Source organism: Sitodiplosis mosellana, unplaced genomic scaffold (assembly GCF_009176505.1).
Source record: "Sitodiplosis mosellana isolate CC-2019 unplaced genomic scaffold, AAFC_SMos_1.0 Smas_scaffold_6170, whole genome shotgun sequence".
NCBI classification, from domain to species: domain Eukaryota; kingdom Metazoa; phylum Arthropoda; class Insecta; order Diptera; family Cecidomyiidae; genus Sitodiplosis; species Sitodiplosis mosellana.
In genome coordinates, this window is record NW_022601411.1 from 3,387,208 (window position 1) to 3,400,814 (window position 13,607).

General features: G+C 35.7%; 1 protein-coding gene across 9 annotated transcripts in view; it reads left to right on the forward strand.

Annotated features, from left to right (window-relative positions):
- The window catches only part of LOC129575988 (probable 3',5'-cyclic phosphodiesterase pde-5), a 43,047-nt gene that overhangs the window by 7,250 nt on the left and 22,190 nt on the right, over positions 1-13,607 (forward strand). For 5 of the 9 annotated variants that reach the window (XM_055460283.1, XM_055460286.1, XM_055460288.1 and 2 more), the window contains exon 1: positions 5,130-5,752. Coding sequence is in view for 4 of the 9 variants with exons in the window: in XM_055460281.1 (XP_055316256.1) it covers positions 1,917-2,094; positions 2,317-2,397 (259 nt within the window). In the remaining 5 variants the exon portion in view is untranslated. Of the gene's footprint in view, positions 1-1,916; positions 2,095-2,316; positions 2,398-5,108; positions 5,753-13,607 lie in introns of those variants that run through there. The other 4 variants (XM_055460281.1, XM_055460282.1, XM_055460285.1 and 1 more) reach the window with 2 other exon arrangements.

The window sequence follows — 13,607 nt, forward strand, 5'->3', positions numbered from 1 at the left end:
TGGTATATTGGCGCTCAAGCGTTTCAATTTTTCTTCATTTTTTAGAAAATTTTCAATTTTCCGCTAATTTATACAAATTTGAACACTCGTGCGCCTTCGGCGCCCAATCTGGAACAGGCTCTGTAGATGCCCATCATAATCTTATAATGATTTATATTTTCTGTACGTAAATCAAGAGAAAATAAAAAAAAAGTTCCAAAATTAACTTCGCACTTCATTTCTACACTGTGTGTTGGACGTCATTGGATGTGGGTCAGTCTCGCTGTTTGTTTGTGTACCGTAAGCGAGTTTTGTTTGTCGTAACTTTTGTTGTGTGTGCTGTGTTCGGCAAACACCTGACTGAATTGTTTATGTTCCGAGGCCAATTATTTCTGCTGGTTTCTCATCCTCGTCGCTAATATTCCTCTTTTTTCCATCATTATTGGTGGTGTCGGTGTTGATGGTGGTGGTGGTATTTGTGTTGGAGCTAAAATATTGGTGATAGCGCACATATTTACCTCGATTTACATACAGAGAGAGAAAGAGATAGAGCAAAACAAACGATACATTAATGAATGAACTTGCGCATTTTGAAGAGCAATACAGAAAACTCCAATCGAATTAAGAGGATAGAAAGAGATCGAGAAAGAGTGAGACAAGAAGGGAATGGGTGAAGAGAAAAAAAGAGTTAGCCGAGTTGAATTCAATCAACAATTTACTGCACATAAATACGGAGTATTATTATGTAAACGCAACGCTATTCAAAGATAAAAGGGACACGAGAGTGCACAGAATAATTGCGCTGATAGCGCATGTTGTTTCAGCAATGATAAAAATATGAACGGCATTTGTCGCCGAACTGTTGACCACCTTACCCTCCAATCCGTTCGCTTTGAAAAGAACCTTCTGTGTGAACCCTAGACGCATGTATTGTTGTTGTTGTCGCTGTTCGATTCAAGATTCTTTTACTGTTTTGCACGTTCGGCGTCGGTGGTGTGTTGGTATGCTGTTTCATTTTTGTCCACTTTGTTTTTCTCTGTCCAATAAATATTAGGGTAAATTATTCAAACAGAGGCACCTTCGTTTCCCATCGAATTAGAATGGAATGTTGCGCTTCGCCGCGTAAATATCAAAACAATTAGTTCGATAATTTTGGCACTCAATTTATTCGACATTGCCGGGCAAATGTCATTGTAATGACTAAACAAAGAAATAAGAACAAATGGACTAAAACAGAGGAAAAAAAAGAAGAGTTAATTGGCTGTGGGCCACCATAATCGATATTGATGACTCTCTCGATTTTCAACTAACCCATTCATGCAACGATTCCCATCGAGAAGAATTTCTTTTGTCGGAGGTGGACAGGGAGGTTTGTGTCTGATAGGAAATTGAAATAACAATAGTTGTTTGTTTTCCTATATTCGTCCTTGCACTGTAAATTTCATTTGTTCATTTCTTACCCTCACGCCATTACCTTATCCATTATCGTCATCACCGTCTCCGTAGTTGTCACCATACATCAACCTAACGACTGACCCGCACATGCAATGTAAAAATAGTCCAATGAAGATTAAAGCGTCGCCGATCAATGTATTCCTTTTTCACTTATTTTGTTCACTTCGTTGTGACACATAACTTTGTCCCTTTAATTAGTCAAACTTTTTCCGTTCAACTGATAACACGGACAAACCGAATTTTTTTTTCAATCACATTAACAAAGAATCTCCAGTAAAGCAGCCACAACGAAATAACTTCGATAAATATCCCAGATTTTTTCTCTTCCTATAATATAATCGGTCAAATTCTTTATTGTGTTAAATCAATGGATTTTTTTTATTTTATTTTATTGGAATGCTTTTTGACTAACACATTCTGATTTTTTTTTTGTTTCCTTTTCCATTTTATATACTCATTATTATCACATGGTTGGGACATAGATTCAGGTGCTGGTTCGAAAGTTAGTTGACGGCGGCCGAAAAGCAGAAACAAACGACACCAGCGATGATATTAATAAAATTGTGATCAAAAGTGACAGCAAAAGGATGGATGGCACATCATCACAGTCAATTGAATCATGCCCATTAAACGGGTTGAGTCGGAAATCCAACACTGGAGGTAATGTAATAACATAGCATTCGCTTAACCCGAAATTACGTAACTTTTGGTTTTCGATATACAATTTTAGTCCTTTTTATTGTGTTTGTGTTGATGGGTATATACTTTGGTTCAAAACATTTAAATTACCTTTAGTTTTCAAAGTATTTCAAGACGTTTTAACAATTTTACGCTTCTGTCTGTTAATGTGGCAACACCTTTTTTTATTCTTACAACTTTTAGCCTCAAATCGTAACGAATCCACATACAAAGGACTGCAAATATTCCCGCAAAATCTCGCCCAGCAAAAACGATCCACGCGCGGTAAGCTTAGCTCGTGTTATCTTCATTATATAAATTAACGTTGGGTGGTCATTCGTTTTAAAAGCTAATGCAATTCTGTGAAACATATTTGAAATATTGTCATTTGCTTTGATATGATTTTTTTTAGTAAATTCAGCAAACATACGTTTTCGGATGGTTTAGCTTCTCAGCATTTCGTATGCAGCGGATATATCCGAGCATATCGACGACACAAGTCACTGTATAAGTGGTGTGCGTCGATGCGCACAGCTACATCGATTACTTACAAACAGAGAGCGCAGAGATATATCCGTTGCATACGAAATGCTGAGATGCTAAACCATCCGAAAACGTATGTTTGAAATTCAGACCAGACGCTGACAGCACCATCTGAAACTCACTGTCATGCAAAGTTGTTGTCGCTCTCGATTGACATCGCATACACACACGTGCTTTAACGGCCAATTCCGTTACCGTACGGAGTACTCTGCATATTTTATATATGAGGCGATCTTAAGTCGGGCACACGGATTAGACGGTCGTCTCATCGGTTAAACGTGCTTATTCGGAAGTATGACAATCCCCAAAGGGAAAACAGAATTCGATGCGGAAATATTTCAAATCATTTCATAAATTGTTGTTATTAAGAATCGCAGACGATGACAATCGTAGACATTGTTTCATTATAACAACAATTGGAGTAGCAATGACAAGCAATCAAGATAGAAAATCAAGTTACAATCACTAAGTTCATTTGTAATTGATATCACATAACGTATATAGCTGTATCATATGTATAGCCGTAGTTTTTTATTCACCCTTACTCTTTATTATTATAAGTTTTTATGATTGCTGAGGTGGCTCCGAGTATTGCAATGAAGGAAACCTAACCATTTCCGTTCGCTACGAATTTGAATAAACAAAAGCGGGCAAACTGAAAGCATGTTTTATAATGAGATGCTCGAGAATCAAATAGGATGTTGTGACATTAGGATGCAATGCATTTGTAAAATCCATACACCTTAAATTGAAAAAAATAATAAAACATCAATAGCGAAGCCACACAATATTTGTAAATTTGGCATCGATAAACAAACAAACAAACAACAAATTAAACTCCCCTCAAATTCTTTTTTCATTGCAATTCCAATCGATATTTGTCTGAACGGTGAACCGCCGTTATTGAAATTGGTCCCGAAATCAGGCCGTATATTTATTTGGTTACCGCTCGCAGACACTTGCTCATGTAAATTGCTATGAACGCACTTTCGATTGTACCATTGCGATAGCTAGACCGTATTTGATTTGGAAACATATACGGTACATCTGAGAGTATCAAACTCCACAGAGAGAGATAGAGAGAGTGACCTAAAGCTACAATCCGTGTATATCCTTTTTTCATATTATTCTTCCGACTTTTTCCTCTTCATCAATTCTTCATATTCGGAAAACGGAAATTACGCATCCAAAATAAAGTAAATGATAATTTTCTGGCTCAATTTCCATAAAGCTTTTCGGCATACATAAGTATGTGTATTTGTATATTTATGTACTGAAACAGGTGAGTTTGTTTTTCTTACCTGTGATTGTCATTAATCTGTGATGTCGTAAAGCATTGTTTCTTAATGGCGGTTTTCAATCAGAAAATTTCTTTCCATACATCAGTAGCACTCGCTTTGATATGAGGCGGCGAGCACGTCGCTTTGCATGGTGGAACGGCAAGTGAACCAAAAAAAAAATATTCGGAAAAATGTACGCATTCACTGATAATAAGCTTCCACACACCGGATGGATCGCGTATTCATGGAAAATCCCTTGGGACGCATATGCTGAAACGACGCGTACCATATATACACACAGAGGAAAAAAGACACAACGCACCCATCCCATATTTGACTTATTCATTTACTTTAAAGCGAACGGCAACGGAATGGTTAAAATTAAGAGCAGATACAATGTATCTTCTCCCTCTCTCTATGTGGGCACGGTGGCAAGGGAACAGCCAAGCGAATATAAATCCATCCAGAAAAAAACGACAAAACTTTAGTGCAAAGGGTTCAATTGATGTCCCACGGAATGAAAAGCTTTATCCTGGCGGTTTTAGCAAAAAAAAAAATGAAATGTATAATCCAGATCATGAATTGTGTGTACTTTATCGACAATGTATTTAAAATGTTCAATCATTTCAAGGCGATTAATTTTCTATCAAAACTAATCCAAAGACAGATAAGGACTGCAATAACGGTGTTTGCTTGTGCTAAAGATTTTTCGAATACGAAACGCATTTGGCTCGTAATCTGTATAAGCACATGGCGGGTCCCTAGTATACATGTACGCACCATCAAACGGCGAACACAATGTGCGATGAGAGGCGCATCGAGTACACACAACAACGTGAATTGAGTGTGTACCGAAAATATATTCTCCATTCGTGGTGTTCGATGAACATGAACACTGAACATGTATATATATTCTGATGCTTTATGTGACTTACTTTCTCTGAGTCTCGGTTCTCGGTGCCGTGTGTTGACAGAGACAGAGAGACATGAAGAGTGAGTGTAAGAGTGTGAGAGTGTGAGCGAGAGAGCGCCGAGTCCGTGTGCCATTTTATCAAATGACCAAACCGACGTACGTCACGTAACATCAAGATAATAGCATTCGGCGCGCACGTTTCCTCAGTATGTACAAAAATCTTATACCCACAATATACACATTACACTCAGATGTGTTTCAGTTTAGTTTGTGCACTTGATCCGATAGCATCGTTTCGTGGGGGCACAATCATTTTTCGATTGGTTATTCGGTGTTTTTGGCGAAGACGAACGGTTTTCCGCGCAATCGTATCATTTTTAATTTTTTTGTTTTCGTTTTTGTTTTGTTTGTTTCCGTTTCCAAAGAAAGTTGGGAGTTGAAAACGTTGAATTTCGCTTTCTTTTCTTGATTTGATCGGTGCAATCTCGGCAATCTGTAAATATCCGAACCTCAGCAGAAAATAACCGATTTTGAAAACTTAAAATTTCCATAGAATTTTTTTTTTTGGTGAAAAAAAAAAACGTGATGCACGAAAGTGGCCAATTAGAGTACCTTTAAATTGTAGTTAAGTTTTTTTTTTATGTTCGTGATATATAACGAAATCAGCTGCTGTACAAAAATCAGCAAATATTTTTCCACACAAGCCGACTCCACTTGTTTATGATCACACAAGAAAAACGTTCACAATTTGAGAAGACCATCAAAGGAGAGAGAGAGAAAAAGCGAACACTTGTTCAATTAAATTTGCGGACAAGAGTTGATTTTCCTCCTCTCGATCTGCCGCTACACATAGTCATAGAACTATTGAAGTATATATAGCACGCAAATACAAAAACACCGATGGGTAAATGCTTATCAATTTCCCCCTAGTTAAATTTTTATTTCGATTGTGTTTTTGTTTTTACTCTGTCTCTTCTCCCATAATTTCGAGATAACGTGCATGCAAAATTTGTGTATTATACAAAACTAAAACTAATTAAATGACTGACCAATTTGCATCAAACGTGAGGTTCCCAGCGTTTGAGATGAGAGAAAGGGAGAGAAAGAACAGAAACACACTCACAATCGAATAACAACATGAATTCACTGATAACTGAACATTTCAAAGACACACTCAGCTCGCTCAACATGAAAGAAATAAAGCGGTGTAGAAACGGCGGGTGTAAATATTCATTTCAGCTTTCAGCTATATGTCTTGAATTCATATAAATTGCAAAAAAAGAAGCGAATAAAAAATACGCGATAAATTGAGATGAAGTGAGAGAGAGAGAGAGAGAGAAGAAAAATAGAAAATGTAAACGTCTAAGCATTAATTGACATCAAGCGATTCTCCATACACACTCCACAAGCACATGAAAATTAACTCACTTGTTTCTTATCACGCGTACTGCTCACTGTCCACCATTTAAATAAATAAATGTAGCGAGAACAACTAGTTGAGTCGAAGTAATGGATTTTTTGTTGCCGTTGTGTGATAGTTGTACGAATTATACGTTTATAGGTTTCGGGAAATTAAAACAAACGAAAACAGTAAACGTCATCACGGCGACTACTCAGCAAGTGATCGAGACGGAGAAAAGTGCTTGCAAAACATTGTATTATTTACAAAATTGATAGTGAAAAGATCGGGTACGGAGAAAGAGCGAGAGATAGAGAGAGAAAGGGAGAAACAAAACACAACGAGTTGGAATTCAAATAAGTATTTTAAGAACGTATTCGATTGTCATCTAATTTATGTGATTTACTTCGTTTCAATTTCTCTCTTCTGCTATCTACCCTCTTCTTTTTATTTTCATTAGAATAATGGTTTAATGCAACTTCATATTTCATTTAATTGAAGCGCATGAACTGTCTCTGTTTACCGCCGCCATCGTTGCAATCGTCGCCGCTAATGTTACTAGTCCCACAACAGAAAATAAAGCTATCAAAACACTATTGGGAATAAATAAATGGAAGGGAAACAAGAGAATAGGAGAGAGAGAGAGAGAGAAAGAGAAAGAGAAAGCAACTGCAGAAAATTGAAATTAGAATTGACATTCACATTGAGCCAAGAGGCTATTTGCCATATATATAAAATTCTCTTAGTAGTAATTTAATCGAGCGCAAAAGCGTGATAAATATTTCTCGAGAAAATAGAAAAGCAATACGTAACAAATGTTATCAGCGTGTTTACTTTAAAAGAATAAACGAAAAAAAAAAAGAAATTTGTTCAACACCCGTTTGTCTGCGATGCGATGATACCATTTTCCATTCCACTAACGCTCTCACTTTGAGGTGTATGGTTTTGTATGTTCGCACTGCATTTTATTTGAATTAGTGTGTAAATGTGGCGCGCACACGTTGACGTTGCCAATAATTCTAAGCTCTGATGGAAAAAGAAGCAAGAAAACTGCAAGAACAACAGTTCGACGTATGCACAAATGGACGGTGAAGTTTAGTCTTTTCACAATTTCGACGTATATATTCGCTTCGGATTGTAAACGGAAATGAGATTTGATTAGGTAACAGAATAAAAAGTTCAAAAAAGTTAAAAATAAGGAGGGAGCCTTCTGTTTCTTTCATTTTTTCAATTAATTCATTTGATAATTTGTTTTTAATTTTTTTCCAACCAAGACCCATTGCAGCGATACAAACTTCAGTGTCTTGTGAAAAAATATTGTCCTAAACGGACTTTCAACACCAATGATCTGATTATCTAAATGAAATGTTCGTGCACACGGTGCAGCTCAAGTGCAAAAGTGTAGATTTTATTCCCCTTTCGTTTCCATCGCTTGCAATTCACATCGTGTTTACGCCACAGTTGTTCAACAGCTTAATTTATCTTCGTTTTTCCAATGTAATCGAAAGCACAATAGGTATGAGGAGTTCTCTTAATGCTTTTTCCGGTTTAACCATTGCATTGGCTACACAGACCTGTATCATCAGTTTTTTTTTTTTGCTTGTTTGTTGTCATTATTGTTGCTACTTTTGTTGAAAGCATTGGCGTTATTGTACCTGTAACGCACCTCTTACAGACGCACAACTTAAAGCATCCATGGTTTTCGCTCTTATGTATTGCCTTTGTGTTTGCAAAATTGTATTTCAACACAAATAAGTGAAACGAAGAAAGGATAAAAAGGACGAAATGACCTTATACATTTATACTTGTTACTATTTTCAATCTCAAGTTGATGGTTTTCCGCACGGTTTACGCCACTTTGACTGTTTTCTATACTACACCATGAAAGTCATACTGTAATCGCCACTACGTGTGCATGTTATTTTCAAACATTGGATCGCGTCCATTTTTTGCCTATCTCTTTTTTTTTGTTCGCATTTTGTGGTTGGTACTTGTTGTTGTTATCGTTGTTGAGAAAACGTCCAATTGATTAAAATACACATAACAACAGGATGGCAAGCTCGAACAGTTGAAAGCGTTCAAATTGTCTGTATGAAGGAAGAAAATTCCAATGAAAAATAAAATATAACTAATATTAATTAAATTTCTCAACCATCTCGCAAAAGTACCGTATTATAGTTTTACGTTATTCGTTAACAACAACAGAGAGCAATAGAAGCAGAATAGAAGCGTTCAATCAGTTTATCTGTGGCTTTACATACAACACCAAGATTGGATCCATTAGATAAGATAGCGAACGGCTGGAATATGTATTCGCTATTTGAATTTGAACACGATATGAAACGATAGTGAATTTCGATCACAAATGATTGCGTTGCAAGCTAAATTCCGAAATTGAGCGATTTCGTTTATTCATTTTAAACGATATTCCAGTGTTGATTTGTCTTTCATTTTCAATCCAGCTTGACTAGAAAGCTTTGTTTGTGAATCACTTAATAAAAAAGCACAATACAATCAATACAATAGATCTGAAATGAAATTAATTTTTTTAACGTAAAAAAATGGAGGTGGAGGACATAACTTTTTACTTTATTTATTATTACTAATATCGACGACGCGTTAATATAGTCAACATTCTTAACGGAAATGATTTTTTGATTACATCAACACCCGAAAGCGAGACCGTGCTCCTCACAAATCATTTATCTCAAGGCGAAAATCATATTAGAAGCTCATTTAATTAAATAGCGTTCAGGCTACAAATAATTTCATATCCGAATTTTGAATATGATAACATTTTCCAAAAATGATGGGGAAAAACATCGTTTGTTAAGCTCGCCGGAAAATTTCGGTGATTCGCAACTGGCACATTATTTCTAGCCGGACCAAAATTTCGGGGCCGGCTATATCATTATATCGGCAAATTCTAATGAATCTTTTGTGAATGTCATTAAAAGCTCCGATGTTGATGATCGCACATGGGAGAAAAATCTAAAGAAAACATACCGTCAAATTCGAATCGATGTTTGGTAAAAATTAACCAAAACGAATATTAGGGTGGTTCAAACCGATTTATCATAGTGAGGTCTGTGCTCCCAATAGCTTAAAATTAAATTGGGTTCAAAACTAGCTGAATCCCTGGCTGAAATTAAGTTATTGGGCGCATAGACTTTACTTTGATAAATCGGTTTGGACCACCCTAATAAATATTTACCGCAGTTAAAATCTCATGACAAAATATTATGAGAAATTTTAAATTGAGTGACAAAAGATGCTTAGCATTAATATGCTGTATGAAGAATTCGTTTGGATCCTTTGAACGTTTCGTTCAATTTTTGTTTTGTGTTGGTTGTGTAAGCATGGTCATTGATTTTGTAGAAAAGACTTGATTTCATTATGAGCATTAAAAGCAGCGCTTAATTTGTTTGTGTCGGCTCGAGAATGGATGCGTCGTCATCGTCATCGCTGCCGTTGGTTGTTGCTTCTTCAATATTTTGGTTTGGAACGGAACGACATTGTTCTTGGTTTTGTTGTTCATTATGTCGATAGAAGAAGTAATCTGCAAAGTGTACCATAGTGATTGATAGACTTTGATTGCAATTAAATTCAGCTAAGGATGAACTCACAATCGCTTCTGTGTGGCTCATATTGGATTTGAGTTGATCCCATCGCTTTGCGTTTCAATCTCACAACTCACATAAAGACACACTGGAAATGATCAACATGAAAGCGAAGGAGAAAAAAAACACAGCTTCTGAACAATAGCAAAATGAAAGTGAAAACATAAAAATAAATTACGATCTACGAAAAAAAAAAATACAATAAACTTTCAAATGTAGCTAAGTTTTGATTGAACGTACGATTTTCAATACTTACATCACATTTGGAAAAAAGAGCGGAGAAAATGACAAATAAAAGCAATTCATTCATTTTGGACAATATTTCCATTCTCTCTGAGTTCCATCACATGGAATGATACGTGTGACGGCATATTTTCACACGGAACTTCGTTTCCAGTGCGCCGAGCACTAGCTACATGTAATAACGTGTGGTTTCTAATATTCAGATACGTTCGCTCTGTATATAGCAAGTGCACGGCGCACTGGGAACAAAGTCCCGTGTGAAAATATGCCGTCACACGTATCATTCCATGTGATGAAACTCAGATAGTTGTATTGTGCACAGCGGATCGTTGACAAAATTGAATTGAAAGGAATTGAGCCGGCAATCAGATTCAGTGCGAATGAAAAAAAGACAAAACAAAAGGAAACACAGTCAGCATCAATAAGATATACTATCTTCGAACCAATATGACAGAACAAATGTCGGCGTATCTATAAAGCAATATCAAGCGGGTTGTAAACACACATATTTTCATTTCATTATATGGAAATAAATGACACAACCCGATATCAATGTGAAATAATCCACATTTTTCAATGCCATTTTGCGAGCGAGTGAGAGAGATAGAGGGGGAAGAGGGAGCATAGCAACAGCTAAGAGTGCTGCAGCACTCAGATCTCGATGTGATTGTGTAACTGTCACACATCTTATGACTATTTAAATATATGTGCAGCTAGAAATTTTGGCTAGTATAGAAATAGAACGTGCGATGAAAAGAATGGGAAGGAGAGGAGAAAAGAGAAGGATAAACGGTAGACGATAGTGTGAAACTAGAAGAATCCGATTAAATAAAGTTCAAGTGTTTTATTCGCTTAGTGGCAAATTCGACAGTTATTGATAGAAATGTGAAAAATGATCGTAAAATAAGCACATTGACAAATTGAAATATATGATTATGACAGCTACATTACTTTATGTATTCGCCTCTTTGCACCCATTCACACAGTTAATGTCTATTTCGAATGTTCAAATGGGTTTGGTTGGAACCTGTAGCTGTTCGATGTTGTTAGAAAATCAGGGAATAAAAACGAAGGAAAACACACTTTGCTCTAATGCATCAACTACATGAGAAACATCTCTATTATACTTGAAACATTTCTATGTTCCTTCGAACCAACAATCAATATTGTGAAACATTTCATCTAAAGAATTCTCCAGTTTTTTTTTTCGTTATTCCGTTTGTCACAAAATGTCGACAAACTGATGAATGAAAACAAGGAAGATATGAACAAATTTCACACAAATACTTCAACACAAATTCACATTCCATTGATAGATGTAACATAACAGCATAACGATGTATAAAACGATGGAGAAAATATGCTCGCAAATCGTCATAACCATTTATTTGCACCACTGAATGATGAATTTCCGTCGTCAAAACCACTTTTATTATGGAAGAAATTGTGGCATTTACGATTGTTGCACAACTTTACTGTGTTTTTTTTTTTACCACACGCATTCTTTACATTTATACATCATTCAAATCTTCAATGAAATATATAATTCGAAATGAATGCAAAGTAGTTCGATCAATAATCGACTATATTGGAGCCATTTTCGTGGCGTCTCTACACGCATTTAACGTCCATTTGTAGAAGCTTACTTGTCAAAGTTCAAACCTCAATGCAAACATATGGCAGTGGAGGAAATGACGCCAAGCTGCACGAGGTTATTTGCGTATATCATTTTACGTTTCAAGCAAAGCTACTCATAGTATCAAGAAAAAAAAAATTTTATCAAAAGAAAATAAAAAAAACACAGATTTTCAACTTAATTTCATGATTGAAATTCAATCGTTACACCGAATTGAATACGACTTTCATCAAATTGTTCCTTGAATAGATAACGGAAAGCGAATCGAATATGCTTTGAAAAATCAATTTAATATTGCAATCACACCGTACGTTTAAAAAGTTAAGGAGATTTCATCCGAGAAAAACTCCTCCATAGATATCGTCCCGGAAAAAAAATTCCGCTCTATCGCCTTTTCGAATATTCCAATAGCACAAGTGAGAATGAGACAAAGTGACCAATAACGGAATAAAGAAAAAATCGTACTGTAAACAATTTTATTGAAATCATTGTTCATTCATCTTTGAAAATGCCAAAAATTGAATCAATTGAGAATGCTGAATGGAATTTTTTTATTTGTCATCATGAATGGTTTGGGTATTATTAAACAAAACAGAGAGGGGAAGAGAATATGTACAGTACCCGTAGAAATTCCGAGCAAACATCTATTTTGACTAAACACACACACACACACACACATATATGTATATATATATATATATATATCTATACGTTGAATAACAGCCAATAGCTGAAAATTCAGTGAATCTTCTTTCGCAATTGCAATAAGTTTCAAAATCTTATAATGGCTTAATGGCGCTATCGTCTCCACGGGCGATTAATCCGTTTGATATTGTACCATCCAATGAAATCAAAACCATTTTCTTTTTCCTCTAGCCAATTAATCTATTGGCGAGAAAAAAAAAATTGAACACCAACAGTTGAAATGATACAGAGAAAAAAAACTCTCAAGGTCTTGCGTCTAATAGGTTCAATAAACTCAATTGGACGAATAAAAACAGTAGCAATTCAACCTAATTCGTACACAAAAAGGTAGAACATTTCTGGTGCAATACACGTATCAAGGCAACCAATCAAAAATATACAGTTTACACATTAGAATTTATTGATAAACATACGCACAGTTCATGTTCTAAATTTGTTTTTGACAAATGCAATTGAGCGTTGTATTATTCCAAACCTATTTATTATGAATTCGTTAACTTCATCTTGTGTGATGGTTAAGGGAGAAAAATAAACTACAAATATTCATATTCTTGTTATCTTCCATATCATCAGTGTTTGGTTGAGATAAATGAAAGAACTAAACTGAGTCCACTGCGAACAACGTCTTTTTTTACGCTAACAGCAATTCGTACACGAACGAGTCAGTGTGACAGTTGGCGTGAGCGAGATAAAATTTGACAGCAAACAATTTGGTTATGTCGGTTTAAATGTTCTTGATTTGGATAATTTCGAGATAATATGTTTTTTATTCAATTTTATCTAGATAATGTCGAGATAATTATCTATCTTTTGTCGCAAAATATCCGTATAAATGTATAGAAAAATATCAATTTTTACCCATTGCACATTCAGAGATGATTTGAGCCACAGTGAGAGGCAGAGCGGTCAACGAGCGCTCGTTCGTTCGTTCGTATGCGAACATGTTCGTTTGTTCGTTCGTTCGTTCGTAGAATCTACGAACATGTTCGTTCGTTCGTTCGTTCGTTCGTAGAATCTACGAACATGTTCGTTCGTTCGTTCGTTCGTTCGTAGAATCTACGAACATGTTCGTTTGTTCGTTCGTTCGTAGGTAAAATTTCATTTTTTTTTTCAAACATAAAATTTTCTTATTTCTTAAAAAAATATAGGAATGATC